This window comes from Choloepus didactylus, chromosome 9, assembly GCF_015220235.1.
Source record: "Choloepus didactylus isolate mChoDid1 chromosome 9, mChoDid1.pri, whole genome shotgun sequence".
In the NCBI taxonomy this organism is placed as follows: Eukaryota; Metazoa; Chordata; class Mammalia; order Pilosa; family Megalonychidae; genus Choloepus; species Choloepus didactylus.
The window spans coordinates 28,899,180-28,913,303 of record NC_051315.1 but is presented as its reverse complement, the minus strand read 5'-3'; the positions used below and the strand labels follow the sequence as shown (position 1 = coordinate 28,913,303).

Sequence of the window (14,124 nt, the reverse complement as noted above, 5' to 3'; positions counted from 1 at the left end):
TTCAAGTAGCACACTGTAAGGAAGATCTAGATTAACTGAAATCAAAGTTGAAGAGATATATAATATTAATGATGATAAAGAAAATTGTAAAAACAAATGACAACAATGCTAACTTAAAGATATAAAAATTTTGACATATTTAAAAAAATCATATAAAAGTGCCTTTCTTTGTTAATTTGCTATAAACATTGCTTTTCAGGTCAATAAATATTTCTTAGTGTTTATGTAATATTCCACTGTATACTTCTATGGCACTTTATTTTATTAATGTCCTAAATTTAAGGATTTTTTTTCTTTTCCTTTTTGTGAAATTATAGTTATGATTATCATCCATATAATTAGTTATTTGCAAAGCTTAGGGTATAGTTTTAGAAGTAGAATTCCTGGGTCAAATGTTTACATATGTCTAAGTCTTTGCTTCCTGGAACATTACATTTATTCTATCAGTTGCTGAAAGCAACACTCTACCCCTTTCTTCCCCATTAGAAATATCTGTTTAGACACCTGGTTTTCTTCATTTCCTTCACAATGACATGGTTTTTCAGACCCTTCTCTATCATGAATTCCATTCTCTAAACCCGTTTCCGTTTGTCAGAGTCCCTCCAAAAACTGAAAACCAAGAAGTGTACATAATAAAGATATGTTCAAGAAAAAATCCACTGAGGTTAATACTTCCTGACATGATTGTAAATAAGCTTCAGTTACCAGGAAAAATGAGTTTAGTTCTGGTTATTTCAAGTGATGGGAAGGAAGTGTCTATTATGGGAATCTCAACTGAATCCAAGATGAGAAACCACAGATTGACCAAATCTCATACAGACAGACTTAGAGGGTCAATTGATGAGAGACAGTGCAGGAGACCTCAATGGTAAAAATTCATGAATATTGGTTTTAACTGACTCATAATCCATTAAAGCCCTCCTGCCCCAGGATCTCTTTCTATAGCCTGACATTCAGAGTCTGTTCTCACAGCTAACCACATGGATCCTTCCCTGTATCCCAGTTTAGATAACTGACCAGAGTTCTAAATGCCCCATTTCATCCTGGTTTGAGCAGAGCTTTTAATGTTACATCAATCTGTAGGGCATTGGCCAAATATGTCCTGGCTCCCCTAAAATCATTAGGAGGATCACTCTTAGTATAATTAATGCTGGGAGTGGGGAAAGGTGTTGTAACATGATACAGAACTTAGCCCTTTAGAACTCATTACCAAAGAGCAGTTTCCATTGTCAGGGGTGAGGATGGCATTGCAGACAATGTAATTCACATACTTGCTTACTACATCTAACATTTTGCAATTGAATTACAATGTATAAAAGCCCAGTATTTAGGTCCATTTAAAACATTCTCCTTCCTGTACCTTTGTTTATATGAATTGGGATATAAGGTTTTACATACTCATACTCTTTGGAATTTAACATCTAATATATGACGATCCAGACAACCAATATGAACAAATGACTACAAAGAAATAACAGAATAACAAGAGAACACAGAGGCATGAGTGGAAATGTGTAAAAACTATCAAGGAATAAAAACTTACTAAAAAATATGCACATAGACTTTGGTTGATTTAAAGTCAGGGTGTGCAGAGAGCCCAGGGCTTGCTGGTCTGTCATGACAAAATACCACCACATCCCTTTAATATTCACATTGCTATGACTCTAAGTCCCAACCTTTCTGGAAGACTGAGAGGTCCAAATTTGTCTTATGTTTCCTGCCTTAGAAATTCCCCAGTATCATCGGAGTTCCTTACTTCAATTTTAAATTGCTGTTCCTATTGTTTGCAATCTCCAAGAGGAGGCCAGGGCTTCTTCCTGAGGAAGATCTTAATTGTTGACATTCAGATAGTCCCTCTTCCGCCAACACCTGACTACCTAGAGTAGAGAGGTGGTCCTTGATCTCAGAAATGTCCTGCTTTCCATGCTACCGTGGTTGCCGTCCCAAGGTTCAAGTAGCTCCCGCCTCCATCACACAAAGGGGAAAAGGTGAGGAAGATCTGTTCTCCAGTATCAAATTTATTTAAGGTTATCAAAGCAAAACTAAAGAAAGAAAATATCCAAAGAACAACTGCCTAAGACCCAAGTGATAAAATTCTAGGTGGTGAGTTTTTCATTTCGTTATCTCTTTCTCTCTTTCAATTACATACAACCGTTTTGCTCAAAGCATGTCATGGACATAAGAGTGACCAAATCGGGGGTTGTTTCCAGTATTAGCCCAACTTATTTCCAGAACCAGAATTTATGTCAGATTATTGAGCATTTATTCATCTTATGCCATTTCAAGGAGTTGAAGATACAGGGTGAAAAAATGAATCTATACCTTTATGGAGCTTAAGTTATTTAGGGTGGACAGTAAGCACATAAACATAAAAGAAAATGTCAGATAGGAAAAAGTGCTATGAAATAAAACAGAGTAGAGTTTCCAGGAAGTCCTTACCCACAGGAGGTGCTATTAGAGTTAAACCTGAATGACAACAGCCATCTAGCCTGGTGATAATGTCCAAGAAAGAGCTCTGCAGGTAGAGAAAATAGCAAATAAAAAGGTCTTAAGGCTAGAAAATACTTAATGTGTTTTAGCTAGTGTTGGTAGTAAGATGGGAGCTTCTTTTTAAGAGGAGAGGGTGGCAGGGGAGAGTAGACCATGAGGGATTTATCAGCTATGGCAAAGACTGAGTTCTTCAATCTAATAGCCAGCTGAAGGGTTAAGCAGAGGAGTTTTATACTCTGGTTTATGTTTTAAGGGATCACTCACTTCTGTGTGAAAACTGGGGGAGGGTAAGAATCAGTACTGGAGTACTTTAGGAGGATATTACAGGAGTTCAAGTGAGAGATTGTGGTGGTTTGGAACTGGAAGGTATGAAGGACTCGAGAAATAATGTGAAAGTAGGTAATTGGGATATGTTTTGGAGGTAATGTTCAGTCCTGTTCTCTCAATGGCTCCTGTTGTCCTTCACAGCCTGGACTTTCGAAATATCTGAGACTCCCTTTATATATAAATATATATATATATATTTATATAAATATATATTTATATTTATATAAATATAATTTTATATATCTATTAATTTAATAATATATAATACATAAATTTATAACTGTGGTAACATATGCAACAGAATGTTTCCCATTTTAACTGTTTTCAAGTAAACAATTTAATGGGGTTAAATATATTTTCAGACTCTTAAAGAATTATTCCATCACTCTATCCTGCCCTTAATAAATTATTGGATATGGGGGAGGGTCAACACCTAATTCAATTCTCTTTAGATCCTACTTAAGGACCATAGACCTGCACTGGATAATATGTCTGTGCACCAGAAACATGCTATGTTTGTAACCCCAGATCAGAAGTATTCCTTGGAGATTGCTCCCCACATGTCAACCCCAATCAAGAACATCCTGGAGAAATATAGACCACTAAAGCCCCTGCTGCAGACCTGTACCTGGAGGACTTGAAGGCTGTGCTGGGCTCATTGGCTGGCATAGAAGCTCATCACTGAGAATTATGCAAGGCCCAAGAAGCTGAAGGCGAAGCCAGGGCAGCAGCAGCAAAGCCCCGTCAAGTAGTCTGGAAATCTCCTGCTCTTGACATCAGGGACAAGGACATGAAACTGATGATGGCCACACTGCTTAAGGCTATGTCTTTGCTAGAAAATGTTTGATCAAACTCCTCCAGCCTCATCATGTCAGATATTAAAGAGGGCAACGGCCTGCTCCACCACGGCTTCCTGCAGGCCAAGCTGGAGAAGGCAGTGATGGCCCAGAAGCCCTGAAGCCACTTTCCACCTGACCCAGGCTTGGTGTGGGTTCAGGAGACTTGGGTGGGACGGTGGCACCACTCATCTGCTTGCAGGGAGTGTTCTGCCACCAGCCCCTCCACAGATGCTGTAGGAGGCAAAGCAGGGCCACAGCACGGTCTCATCTCCAGCTCTGGCTGGGGGTAGCTCCAGGTGATAACTGAACAAGCCCACTGCTTGGGTGTGTTGGGTTCCTCTCCCCAGTGCTACAGGGGTCCCCATTAGCTAAATAAGAGGAAAATTATCCTCTTAAATCGTTCTCCTAAATAAGGAATATGTAAAGTTCAAAGAATTAAGTTGTTTTCTTTGAACCCTATTATCTCACTTATTCACAATATTTACAAATATGAATAGAAGTTCTAATATTTTATCCCCCTACCCAAATAGGTCTTCTTGGTAGGACTTGGAGACCACTGCATTAGAGGGATGCTGCAAGATCTTGGGAGTGATCACCACAAGCAGTTATAACAGAAAAAAGCAGGCAGTTCTTTTCCACTTGCAATAAATAAACCACTAATCTCAACCAGCCTCCCTCTAAATGCATGTCCCTAGCCATAAGAGAAGTGATGTAAAATCATAGAAAAAGTAGTGCAAATCCATTTGTAGTTCTGAAAAAAATAACTCCACATACATCGTATTGATAGTAGGTGAAGATAGTTTTCTAAATGTTTATGTAATAGCATTAATATAGCCACATTTAAGTTTCAGATTTTTGTCAATTTACTGATTTGTTCATTTAATATAGTTACCAATTACTGTCCTTACCATTCAAGTCACTTGACTAAATAATTCATAGATTATATGAGTGTGGTAGCACTATTGCCATTTTACAGATGAGGAAAATGATACTGAGTCCAAGTAAGTTGCTGAAGATCACCAGAAAGTAAGTGGCTCAGCCAGGCATCAAACCACTTGAAATCAAGCCACATTCTCTCACCTCCTATAGTGACTCAACCCACTTGAAAATTAACTATGTCATTGGCTTATGTATATATGGTAAGACAGGTTAGCAAGACATAATACTTGCCCTGATGGATCTTAACTTTTAAATAGAGATAGACATGCAAATTTAAAAATGCACTATAAAATTATGAATATTATTATAGAATTATATACAGACCACAGAACAACACAAAGGATCAAGTGAAGTTTTCTACCTCTTGGGGCAAGCAAAGCTTACTGTAAGTGTTATCACTTGAGCTGAGTCTGTTAATCCTAGAATCCATTATCCAGTTGTAGGATGGAGGTGGAGATAATGTGGGAAGAAAAGATTCCAGATGGAGAAAACAAACTGAAGAGAAACACAAAAAGTATGAGAATATTTGTGAATTGTAATTTTTGAAAACTAAAGTACTATCAACTCTTATTTTAACCTGTTAATTGGAGTAATGGAAAATGGGACTAGGCCACAGATTAAACATAATTCATCCACAATAAATACAATTGTGATGCAAGGTGGATATTTAATACAAATGCATTTGGTTAAAATATTCAAGAAGTCTTTTCTGACATGTGAGCTGAGCAGTTCTTCCTGTTGCCTCCCCCCCCCCCACCTTTCCTCTCTCCTCCTCTTCCTCTTTCATTTTCTAAGGAAACAATCTTAGGTAACACCAGTTTTCATTGAATAAACTCTGCTTTTTATTTCCTGAATATCTCATCAAGCAGTTTTCTGAGCTTCCTTATTTTTGTCAGCTACTTCCTCCATCTCATTGTCATTCTCTCCATCATTAACACAGTAAAGCCTTCAACTTGAAAATTAAAATACCTGCCATTCCCAAGTTTTTCTTCCTGGCCCTAGAGTGCCGCCACAGCAGTCAGTGGGGCAAATCTCTCAATACAACAATTAATTGAATAATTTTAGGGCCATATCTGTCAGTTTGCAAGTTCACAAAGTCTTCAAAGCAAAATTATGGACATTGTCCTGCAATGTTCCCCATCTCTCCTTCACCGTCTGCTAAATTCTATGTTAAAAAAAAAAGAAAAAGAAAAAGAAAAGTCTTGGAAGAAGGCATGGCAGAGTGACTTCTAGTTTACCCACTGCCACAAGAAACAGATATTTATTTGCAAAGAGCTGAAGTAAAACTTCAGAGAGCTGTTCCTGCACAAAAGAACAGCTAACAACCTAATAGACTGTTGTAAACAAACATATCCACCTCTGATTGTCCAGTAGAAGGACATTCTTGATTTGCAGTAGGTATATTTTGCAAAAATATAATGGTTCCTATATAATTATAAATAATAGACTCATTCCAATATATAGATATTACTCTACTTAATAGTTTTAATTATTATTATTATTTTTTTTTACAAACAAATTGCCTTTAGATTATTTTCCTCCATGTTTTTGTCATAACCTATTCCTGGAAAATTGAAAGTTGACTACAATTCAGTATACTGAAACATGGAACACTGGGGGCAGTAACAGATCCAGTGATGGAAAATTAAGAAGGCCTCAAACCATGTATGGTCTTTGTGCCATGCTAAACGGTTTGGCAGGGTGTAATCATTGGGAAGTTTTAAACAGCAGAGTAACATGATCAGATTTGCAATTTTTTTTAATCGAGATTATTCACATATCATTCAATAATCCACAGTGTACAATCAGTAGTTCACAGTGTCATCATATAGTTGTGCATTCATCACCACAATCAGGCCTTGAACACATTAGTTACTCAAAAAAAAAAAAAAAAAAAAAAAAAAAAAAAAAAAAAAAAAAAATTAAAGTAAGAATAAAAATAAAAAGTAAAAAAGAACACCCAAAACATCACATACCCCCCCATCCCCTCCTATTATTCATTTACTTTTTGTCCCCATTTTTCTACTCCTCTGTCCATACACTGGATATAGGGAGTGTGAACCACAAGGTTTTCACAATCACACAATCACACTGGTATAACCTATATAGTTATACAATCACCTTCAAGAATCAAGGATACTGGATTGCAGTTCAACAGTTTTGGGTATTTCCTTCTAACTATTCTAATTCACTAAAGACTAAAAAGGAATATCTATATAATTCATCAGAATAACCTCCAGAATGATCTCTCAACCCCATTTGAAATCTCTCAGCCACTGAAACTTACTTTGTTTTATTTCTCTTCCCCGCTTTCTCAATCCCACAATGCTGGGTCCAGATTCATCCCCAAGAGTCATGTCCCACATTGCCAGGGAGATTTACACCCCTCGGAGTCATGTCCCATATAGTGGAGCGGGCAAAGGCCTCCTGCTAATGTGGCTTAGAGAGAGAGGCCACCTCAGATTTGCATTTTAAAAAGATCACTCTAGTGTTTCAGCAATGGTAGGAGAATGAGAAGTGAAGAGGCCCTTGAGCTAAGTAATTTCAGTGGGGATAGAGAGGAAGTAAAATATCCTGAGGTAATAAGGTGAAGAATTAAGTGGGCTTGCTCAGTTTGGATAGGAACATGGGAGAGAAGGTGAAAGTGGGGAGGGAGAAAGAGAAAGATGCCTCTCAGGTTTTTACCTCTGATGGCCAAGCAGTGGTGGGGTGGGGGAGTATTCATTGTGAGAAGTCTACTGGGAAAGCCACATAATTGGGGAAAATAAAACAAATTTTATGTTGATAATGTTAAATTTGAGGTGCCTTCGTTGTATCCAGTTGGAAACTCCTACTACGCAGTTGGATATGTAGAGGGACGATTAAGAGAAGTATATTGATTTCAGCGCTATCAGAGTAATATGTAGTTAATTGAGTCGAGTGAGACAGTACGCCCCAACCCCCATCACTCCCCTCCTCTCCATTTCCACACAATAGACACAATTTATTTTAACTGTTTTAACTATTTCTCTTGATCTCTTGATATATATAAATTTAAGGTATTTATTGACTTGCTGCTATGGAAGCTGAAGCTAAATCTCCAAAACCCTCTCCATAACATGCATTTCACTTCTTTCTCTGGAAGTTTTCTGATTTCCTGCTTCAATCTGGACAGATTGCTTTCTAGGTTTCCTGCTGTCATCCTAAGGTCTCTATTCACCATCACCATGGGGAGTTCTGTTTGCCTTATCTTCTCTGTTTTCTAGATCCCATATATTTTTACCCAGTTTACACACTTGTTCAAGTGAGGAATAGCTTCTGACAGCCTTCTGAGAAAGAGTGTGCATGGGGCAAATTAATCAAGCCAATGTGTGTTTGAAAATGTCTTTATTCTACTATTACATTTGATTAGTTGGATATGCAAATTCAGGTTGGAAATCATTTTGTATGAGCTCTTTCAAGACATGCTTGTTTGTCTTCTTGACTTTAATATTGCTGTTGAGAAGTCCAAAGCTATTCTGATATTGGATCCTTTGGATATTAATTGCTTTTTCTCTCTAGAAACTTCAGAACTTTTTCTTCTCTTTTTTTCCTTTCCTTTCCTTTCCTTTCCTTTCTTTTCCTTTCCTTTTCCCCTTCCTTCCTGACTTCCTTCCTTCTTTCCTTCTTTCCTTCCTTCCTTCCCTCCCTCCTTCCTTCCTACCTTCCTTCCATCCTTCCTTCCCCTATTATTCTGGCATTTCATCATAAAGGTGTCTGTTTTCATCCATTTTGCTGGGAACTTGTTTGGCTGTTTTAATCTGAAAATTAAGGTCCTTAAATTCTGAAGAATAATGTTAATTTTTAAATTATGTTTTTCTTTCTGTTTTCCAATCATCTCTTTCTGAACTCAGAAATTTTAAATGTATTAGTCAGGGTTCTTTTGGGGAAACAGAACCAACAGGAGATATATATCTCATAATTAAATATTATGAGCTATCTTTATTTAAATATTATGAGATTTTTTTATAGGAATTAGCCCATGTGACTGTGGGGATGGGTAAATCCAAATTCCCTAATGCAGACCACAATCTGGATGCTCCAGTTTTTGATGAATTCTCCAGGAGAAACTGGCTGACTGAAGTAGAAATGGAAGTTCTCCCTTCTGACTGCTGAAATAATCACTTCTCCTTTGAAGACCTTCAACTGATTGGATGAGATTTCTTTCTTTTTTTGAAGGCAATCTCTGTTCTAGTTTGCTAATGCTGTCAGAATGCAAAACACCAGAAATGGATTGGCTTTTATAAAAAGGGATTTATTTGGTTACACGGTTACAGTCTTAAGGCCATAAAGTATACAAGGTAACACATCAGTAATTGGTTACCTTCACTGGAGGATGGCCAATGGTATCCAGAAAACCTCTGTTAGCTGGAAAGGCACGTGGCTGGCAGCTGCTCCAAAGTTTTGGTTTCAAAATGGCTTTCTCCCAGGATGTTCCTCTCTAGGCTGCAGTTCCTCAAAAATGTCACTCTTAGTTGCTCTTGGGGTGTTTGTCCTCTCTTAGCTTCTCCGGAGCAACAGTCTGCTTTCAATGGCCATCTTCAAACTGTCTCTCATCTGCAGCTACTTTCTCAGCTTCTGCGCATTCTTCAAAGTGTCCCTCTTAGCTGTAGTAAGCGTTCTCCTTCTCTCTGAGCTTATATAAGTGCTCCAGCAAACTCATCAAGGCCCTCGCTGAATGGGCGGGGCCACACCTGCATGGAAATTATCTCATCAGAGTTATCACCTACAGTTGAATGGGTGACATCTCCATGGAAACACTCAAAGGATTCCAATCTAATCAACACTAAAACATCTGCCCCACAAGATTGCATCAAAGAACATGGCTTTTTCTGGGGACACAGTACACCAAAACCGGCCCAATCTCCTTAGTTGATGTAAACGTCATCAGTCATAGATGCAATCAACTTACTGATGGTTTAAATCCATGAAATATCCTCACGGTAACAATCAGGCCAGTGCTTCCTTGACCAAACAATTGGACACCATATGTTTAATGCTGGCCAATTGGTAGGTAGGTGCTACTTTCCCTTTCCAATGTCTTGACTGCTGTGTCATGTGTAAAAAGAATAATAACATCGAGATGATTGAATTCTCTCTTTGTTTTAATAATTCATTACTTGCTTCTTGTTTGGACCATGACTTAATTGCACAGCCTGTTGTTTTTTCCTGGAATTTAGTTTTTGGTCATTATATCATTTGCCTTTTTTATATATTCAAGTTTATTCTGAATTCCCAAACTTTATATATGTTCATATGAATGTTTCATTCTTTGCTTCCTTCCTTCCTTTATTCTTATTTATAAATTTTATTTATATATAAATATGTTTATATATAAAATACAATATATATGTATACATTTTCCCCTTCTCAAACTTAGTTAATATTTTGGTATGGAATTCATGCTTGATTATAATATCCTCTAAAAATTTTGAAGGCATTGCTTCACTGTCTTCCAATATCTATTGCCGTTGTAAATCTGGTGCAAGTTTGATTTTTGTTCCTTTGTAAGTGACTTACTTTTTCCAATCTGGCAGCTTTTAGATGTCTTTCTTTTAGAATGGTGTTCTGAAATTTCACAGACTGTTTTTGCTGGTGGATCACCTACAATAGTGGTCCTCAAATTTTTTGGGTCTCAGGACACCTTTACACTTTTTAAAACTATCAAAGACCCCAAAGAACTTTTTAAATTAATATTTTAATATTAATATTCATAATATTAAAAGTTATATCTGAGAAAATTTAAAAGTATTTTTAATACATTTAAGAATGCATAAATTAAAATGTTACATGCTAACATAAATTATATTTCAATAAAAAAACATTTATTGTGAGGAGATTGGCAATATTTTACATTTTTGCAAATCTCTTTAATTTATGACTTAATATAACATAGCTGGATTCTGATATCTAGTTCAGCAGATGTTGTTTGGTTAAAGTTTATGTAGTTAGAGAAGGGAGGATTTTTAAATAGCCTTTTCAAATAACTGTGTATATTTTCTTTAAAACTACACCGAAGCCTTATAAAGGGTAGTTTCTTAAAGATTAGTTGCAATGACCATATCGTTGAACTTTTTTTCTCTCTGGCATTAAAATCCATTGGTCTAGCTTGTACTTTGAATTGATCATTTGCTCATGTATGTTTTTGGCTTTTCATGCATTGATCATTTGGAAAATATTGGTTCTCTGGGTTATGCAGATATCCCAAATGTTGAAATTTTATTATGCCATATCAAAAAACAGTAAATTAATGGATATCATCAGAAAAATCTTTAAGGATTAAGGAGCTGTTAAACTCATGATGTTCCATGCAAGTTTTCCACCATTCTGATTTTCATTTGAAAGCTTGAATTGTACGCTGGAAACAAATTCTCTGTATTGTTTTGTTTTTTTCTTGATGTAACAGGCTTACTTCATTCATTTTTGAGAAAATATATGAAAAATACATAAATCTGAATAACTATAAATTGTCTGTAAGTCGTTCTTTCAAGTAAAAATGATTTTCTATGGAAAAAGCAGCTAACTCTGCTTGCAGTTCAAGCAATCTGACATGTACGTTTTTTTTCAAGACAGTCATCATATTTTGGTATGCAGCAGAAATGTTCTGTGCATACTTTCCATCTTTTCACACAGAACATTAAAAAGGTATATATTCAAGAGTCAAGATTTAAGGAAATTAAAATAACTTTTACCAGTTTATTAAGGATAATCTTAAGTAACAATTGGCATTTTCTCCCTCAATGTGTGGCAAAGAAAAATCAATGATTCCTGATAGATTGGTGCCAATAGACTGATATTCTATTGATCCTTCCTTTTCTATCATATTTTCTGTTTCTTTATCTTTTTTTTCCCTATATTCTGGAAGATTTCTTCAACTACATTTCCTAGTCACTCTATTGAAAAACAATTTTTATTTAGATAATTTGTTTTCAATCTCTAAGAACTCATTCTGTTAAGTGTTCCTGTTTTCATAGCAGGAATCTCATTTTTCTAGAATGAGATATGTACTTTAATCTCTTTGAGCAAGTTAATTAATTTGATGATTTTTCAAGTTTTTTTTTTCTGAATTATTATTATTTGTGCCCCTGTGTTTATCTTAGCATTTCTTTTTCATGCTGCTGGTTTTCCACTTTGACCTGGAGTTCCTTGGCTTCCCATGATATTTAACAGACAAGGACTGGGTATCCATCATGGGTTTCCTCTGTTTTTATGAAAGTAGAGCTCTTTTCACTAGGTATCTTTCCCGAGAAGGACTTCTTACTGAGAGCTCTGCATAGCGTTGGACACTATCACTTGCAGATTTTGCTTTAGGAGGGAGTTGGGAGTCAGGCTTTGGGTCCCCAAATGCCAGAATAAGGAGAACTTTGTTCCAGGTGGCAATCTTAATATCACAAATCTCTTTATTAAGCTTCTTATAAAAGAGCTATGGTTATTTATTTATTCATTTGAGATTTTATATCAGCAGCTTGCCCTCTGTAAACTCAGAGCCAGGGGTTAGGGAGATGGAGTTAGTAGGTTGCATTACATATGAAAGTATCTTCCCTTAATCACTTGATCTGGCACGCCCACTCTATTATTTACTGGCTTAAATCAATGTCATCCTGAGTTCTATAGGGACAGATAGCTCTGAGTCCTCTGTAGCCCTCTTCTATCACATTCTAGGCTGCAACTTTATCTGTTTCCCTATTTTCTAATTTTCATACATATACCATATTTTAACAATGCTTATATGTCACCCTCCTGTTGTTATGGGCTTGTTCCTCTCTGCTTCTATGTATTTATAATAGTGGCACTGTGGGAAAAATAGAAGGGGAAACATGTATTCAGCCCATTGTACTGTTCTATATACCTTTTAATAAGGTTGATATTCTGAGGAAAGCAATCGAGGTCTCTGTCCCTTTTTTTCACATGGCACCCCTTTGTTCTTTTGTCAATTCATGGTTTCATATAAAAACATAAGTCAATATGCTACTTAACTTTACCCTCATAATCTAGTTCTGTATCTATGTCAGGAGAGGGACAATTCAATTCCATCTGTCCATTGAAAGAGGTACTATAGAGATGGGCTCTGAAATCAGTGCTTGGTTCATAACCTGGGGTCACCCTTAGAGCTATGACAAATCCCTTAACTCTAAAATGAATTCTTAACTCTAAAATGAAATAATAATAATTGTTTCTTACCTTCGAGAATTATGAAGGTTAAATGAACAAATCTGTGTGTGGTGTATAGAACTGTGCCTGGCACAAAATAAGATTCAGTAAGGGATAATTACTGTTGATGTCAATATTATTATTGTTGTTAACAATACTTGAAACTAGGCTCTGTCAGTCAAAACATCCTTGCATTCAAATGAGCATAATTGTGTCTCAAAGGTAAAGGCAGCATTGTTTTGCAGGTAGAATTAAATGACCTACCTTAACTTCTAGGTCAAAATTGATTTGTGATCTCAATTGTCATTATTAGATTCTTGTTGAAAAGTATAATTGTTCAAAACCTTTTAAATTATACACTTCTTCTTTATTATTGTGTTACCTTAAACTTTTTGGTGCACTCAGCATTGGAACCACACCGATTTTGGAGATGAAAAGATAAAATTCGTGCATTTTATTAAATTATTTCATCTCTATGAGTATCTGATTCTTCATTTATGAAATGGGAATAATAATAGTTTCCTTAAAATTTTTCTATGACTATTTGAAATGATCTAATAATAAATGCATAATTCTCACTACAGTGCTGTTTCCTGGGTGCATATATGCTGCACATGGTAGTATACCTAAGAGCATGTGAGCACTCAATATGAGTGAAGAGCCAACAAAATTTTGGAGAAAGGGGCACAAAAAAGTGGCACAAAAAATGCAAGAAACACGTGAAGTTCCTATAAGTGTAAAAAAAAGAAAAACACTAATGGAGAGCACCCTTGTTAAAAGCTTGCACACTTTAAGCAAATAGAAAGTTGGAGAACAGTGTCTATAATTATGTTTTAGATATACTATTCAATTTTATCATTCACTTATAAATATAGTACAAAGCTACTGTAATTAAGTTTAAGTGTTTAAGTTATAAAACCTTGTTTTGGAATAATTTGAAATACAATTTTATCTATATCTTGTGTTTTTTTTTTTTTTTTAATGAAAAGTTGAAGTCAAAATCTCTAACTGGGGATGGAGGAGAGAAATTTGAAAAATAAAATGTCACATGGTTTGCATTTTTCAAAGTAAAAGGATTTTATTGTTTCCCTTAAAAACAGAGTTTGGAAATGTAACAAAAGAAATCAGAAACTTTTACAGTTTAAAAGCTATTTATTATTACTTAGTAAGATGATTATCTTTTTTGTTAAAAAAAAAAAACTTTCATTTTATAGATAAGAAACTGTGGTGGGCAGACCAAAACTTGGCGCAGCTGGGAACCTGCAACAAAAGAGATGGAAGAAGCCCCACTGTTCTACGAAATAAGACTTCTGGGGTTGTTCATATGAAAGTGTATGATAAAGAAACACAGCAAGGTAAA

The 14,124-nt window shown here is 35.9% G+C and overlaps 1 protein-coding gene across 5 annotated transcripts in view; it reads left to right on the top strand.

Moving 5' to 3' along the window:
* The window catches only part of LRP1B (LDL receptor related protein 1B), a 1,893,223-nt gene that overhangs the window by 1,300,279 nt on the left and 578,820 nt on the right, over positions 1–14,124 (top strand). For all 5 annotated transcript variants that reach the window (XM_037849262.1, XM_037849261.1, XM_037849260.1 and 2 more), the window contains one exon: positions 13,979–14,119. In XM_037849262.1, the coding sequence (XP_037705190.1) occupies positions 13,979–14,119 (141 nt within the window). The remainder of the gene's footprint in view (positions 1–13,978; positions 14,120–14,124) is intronic.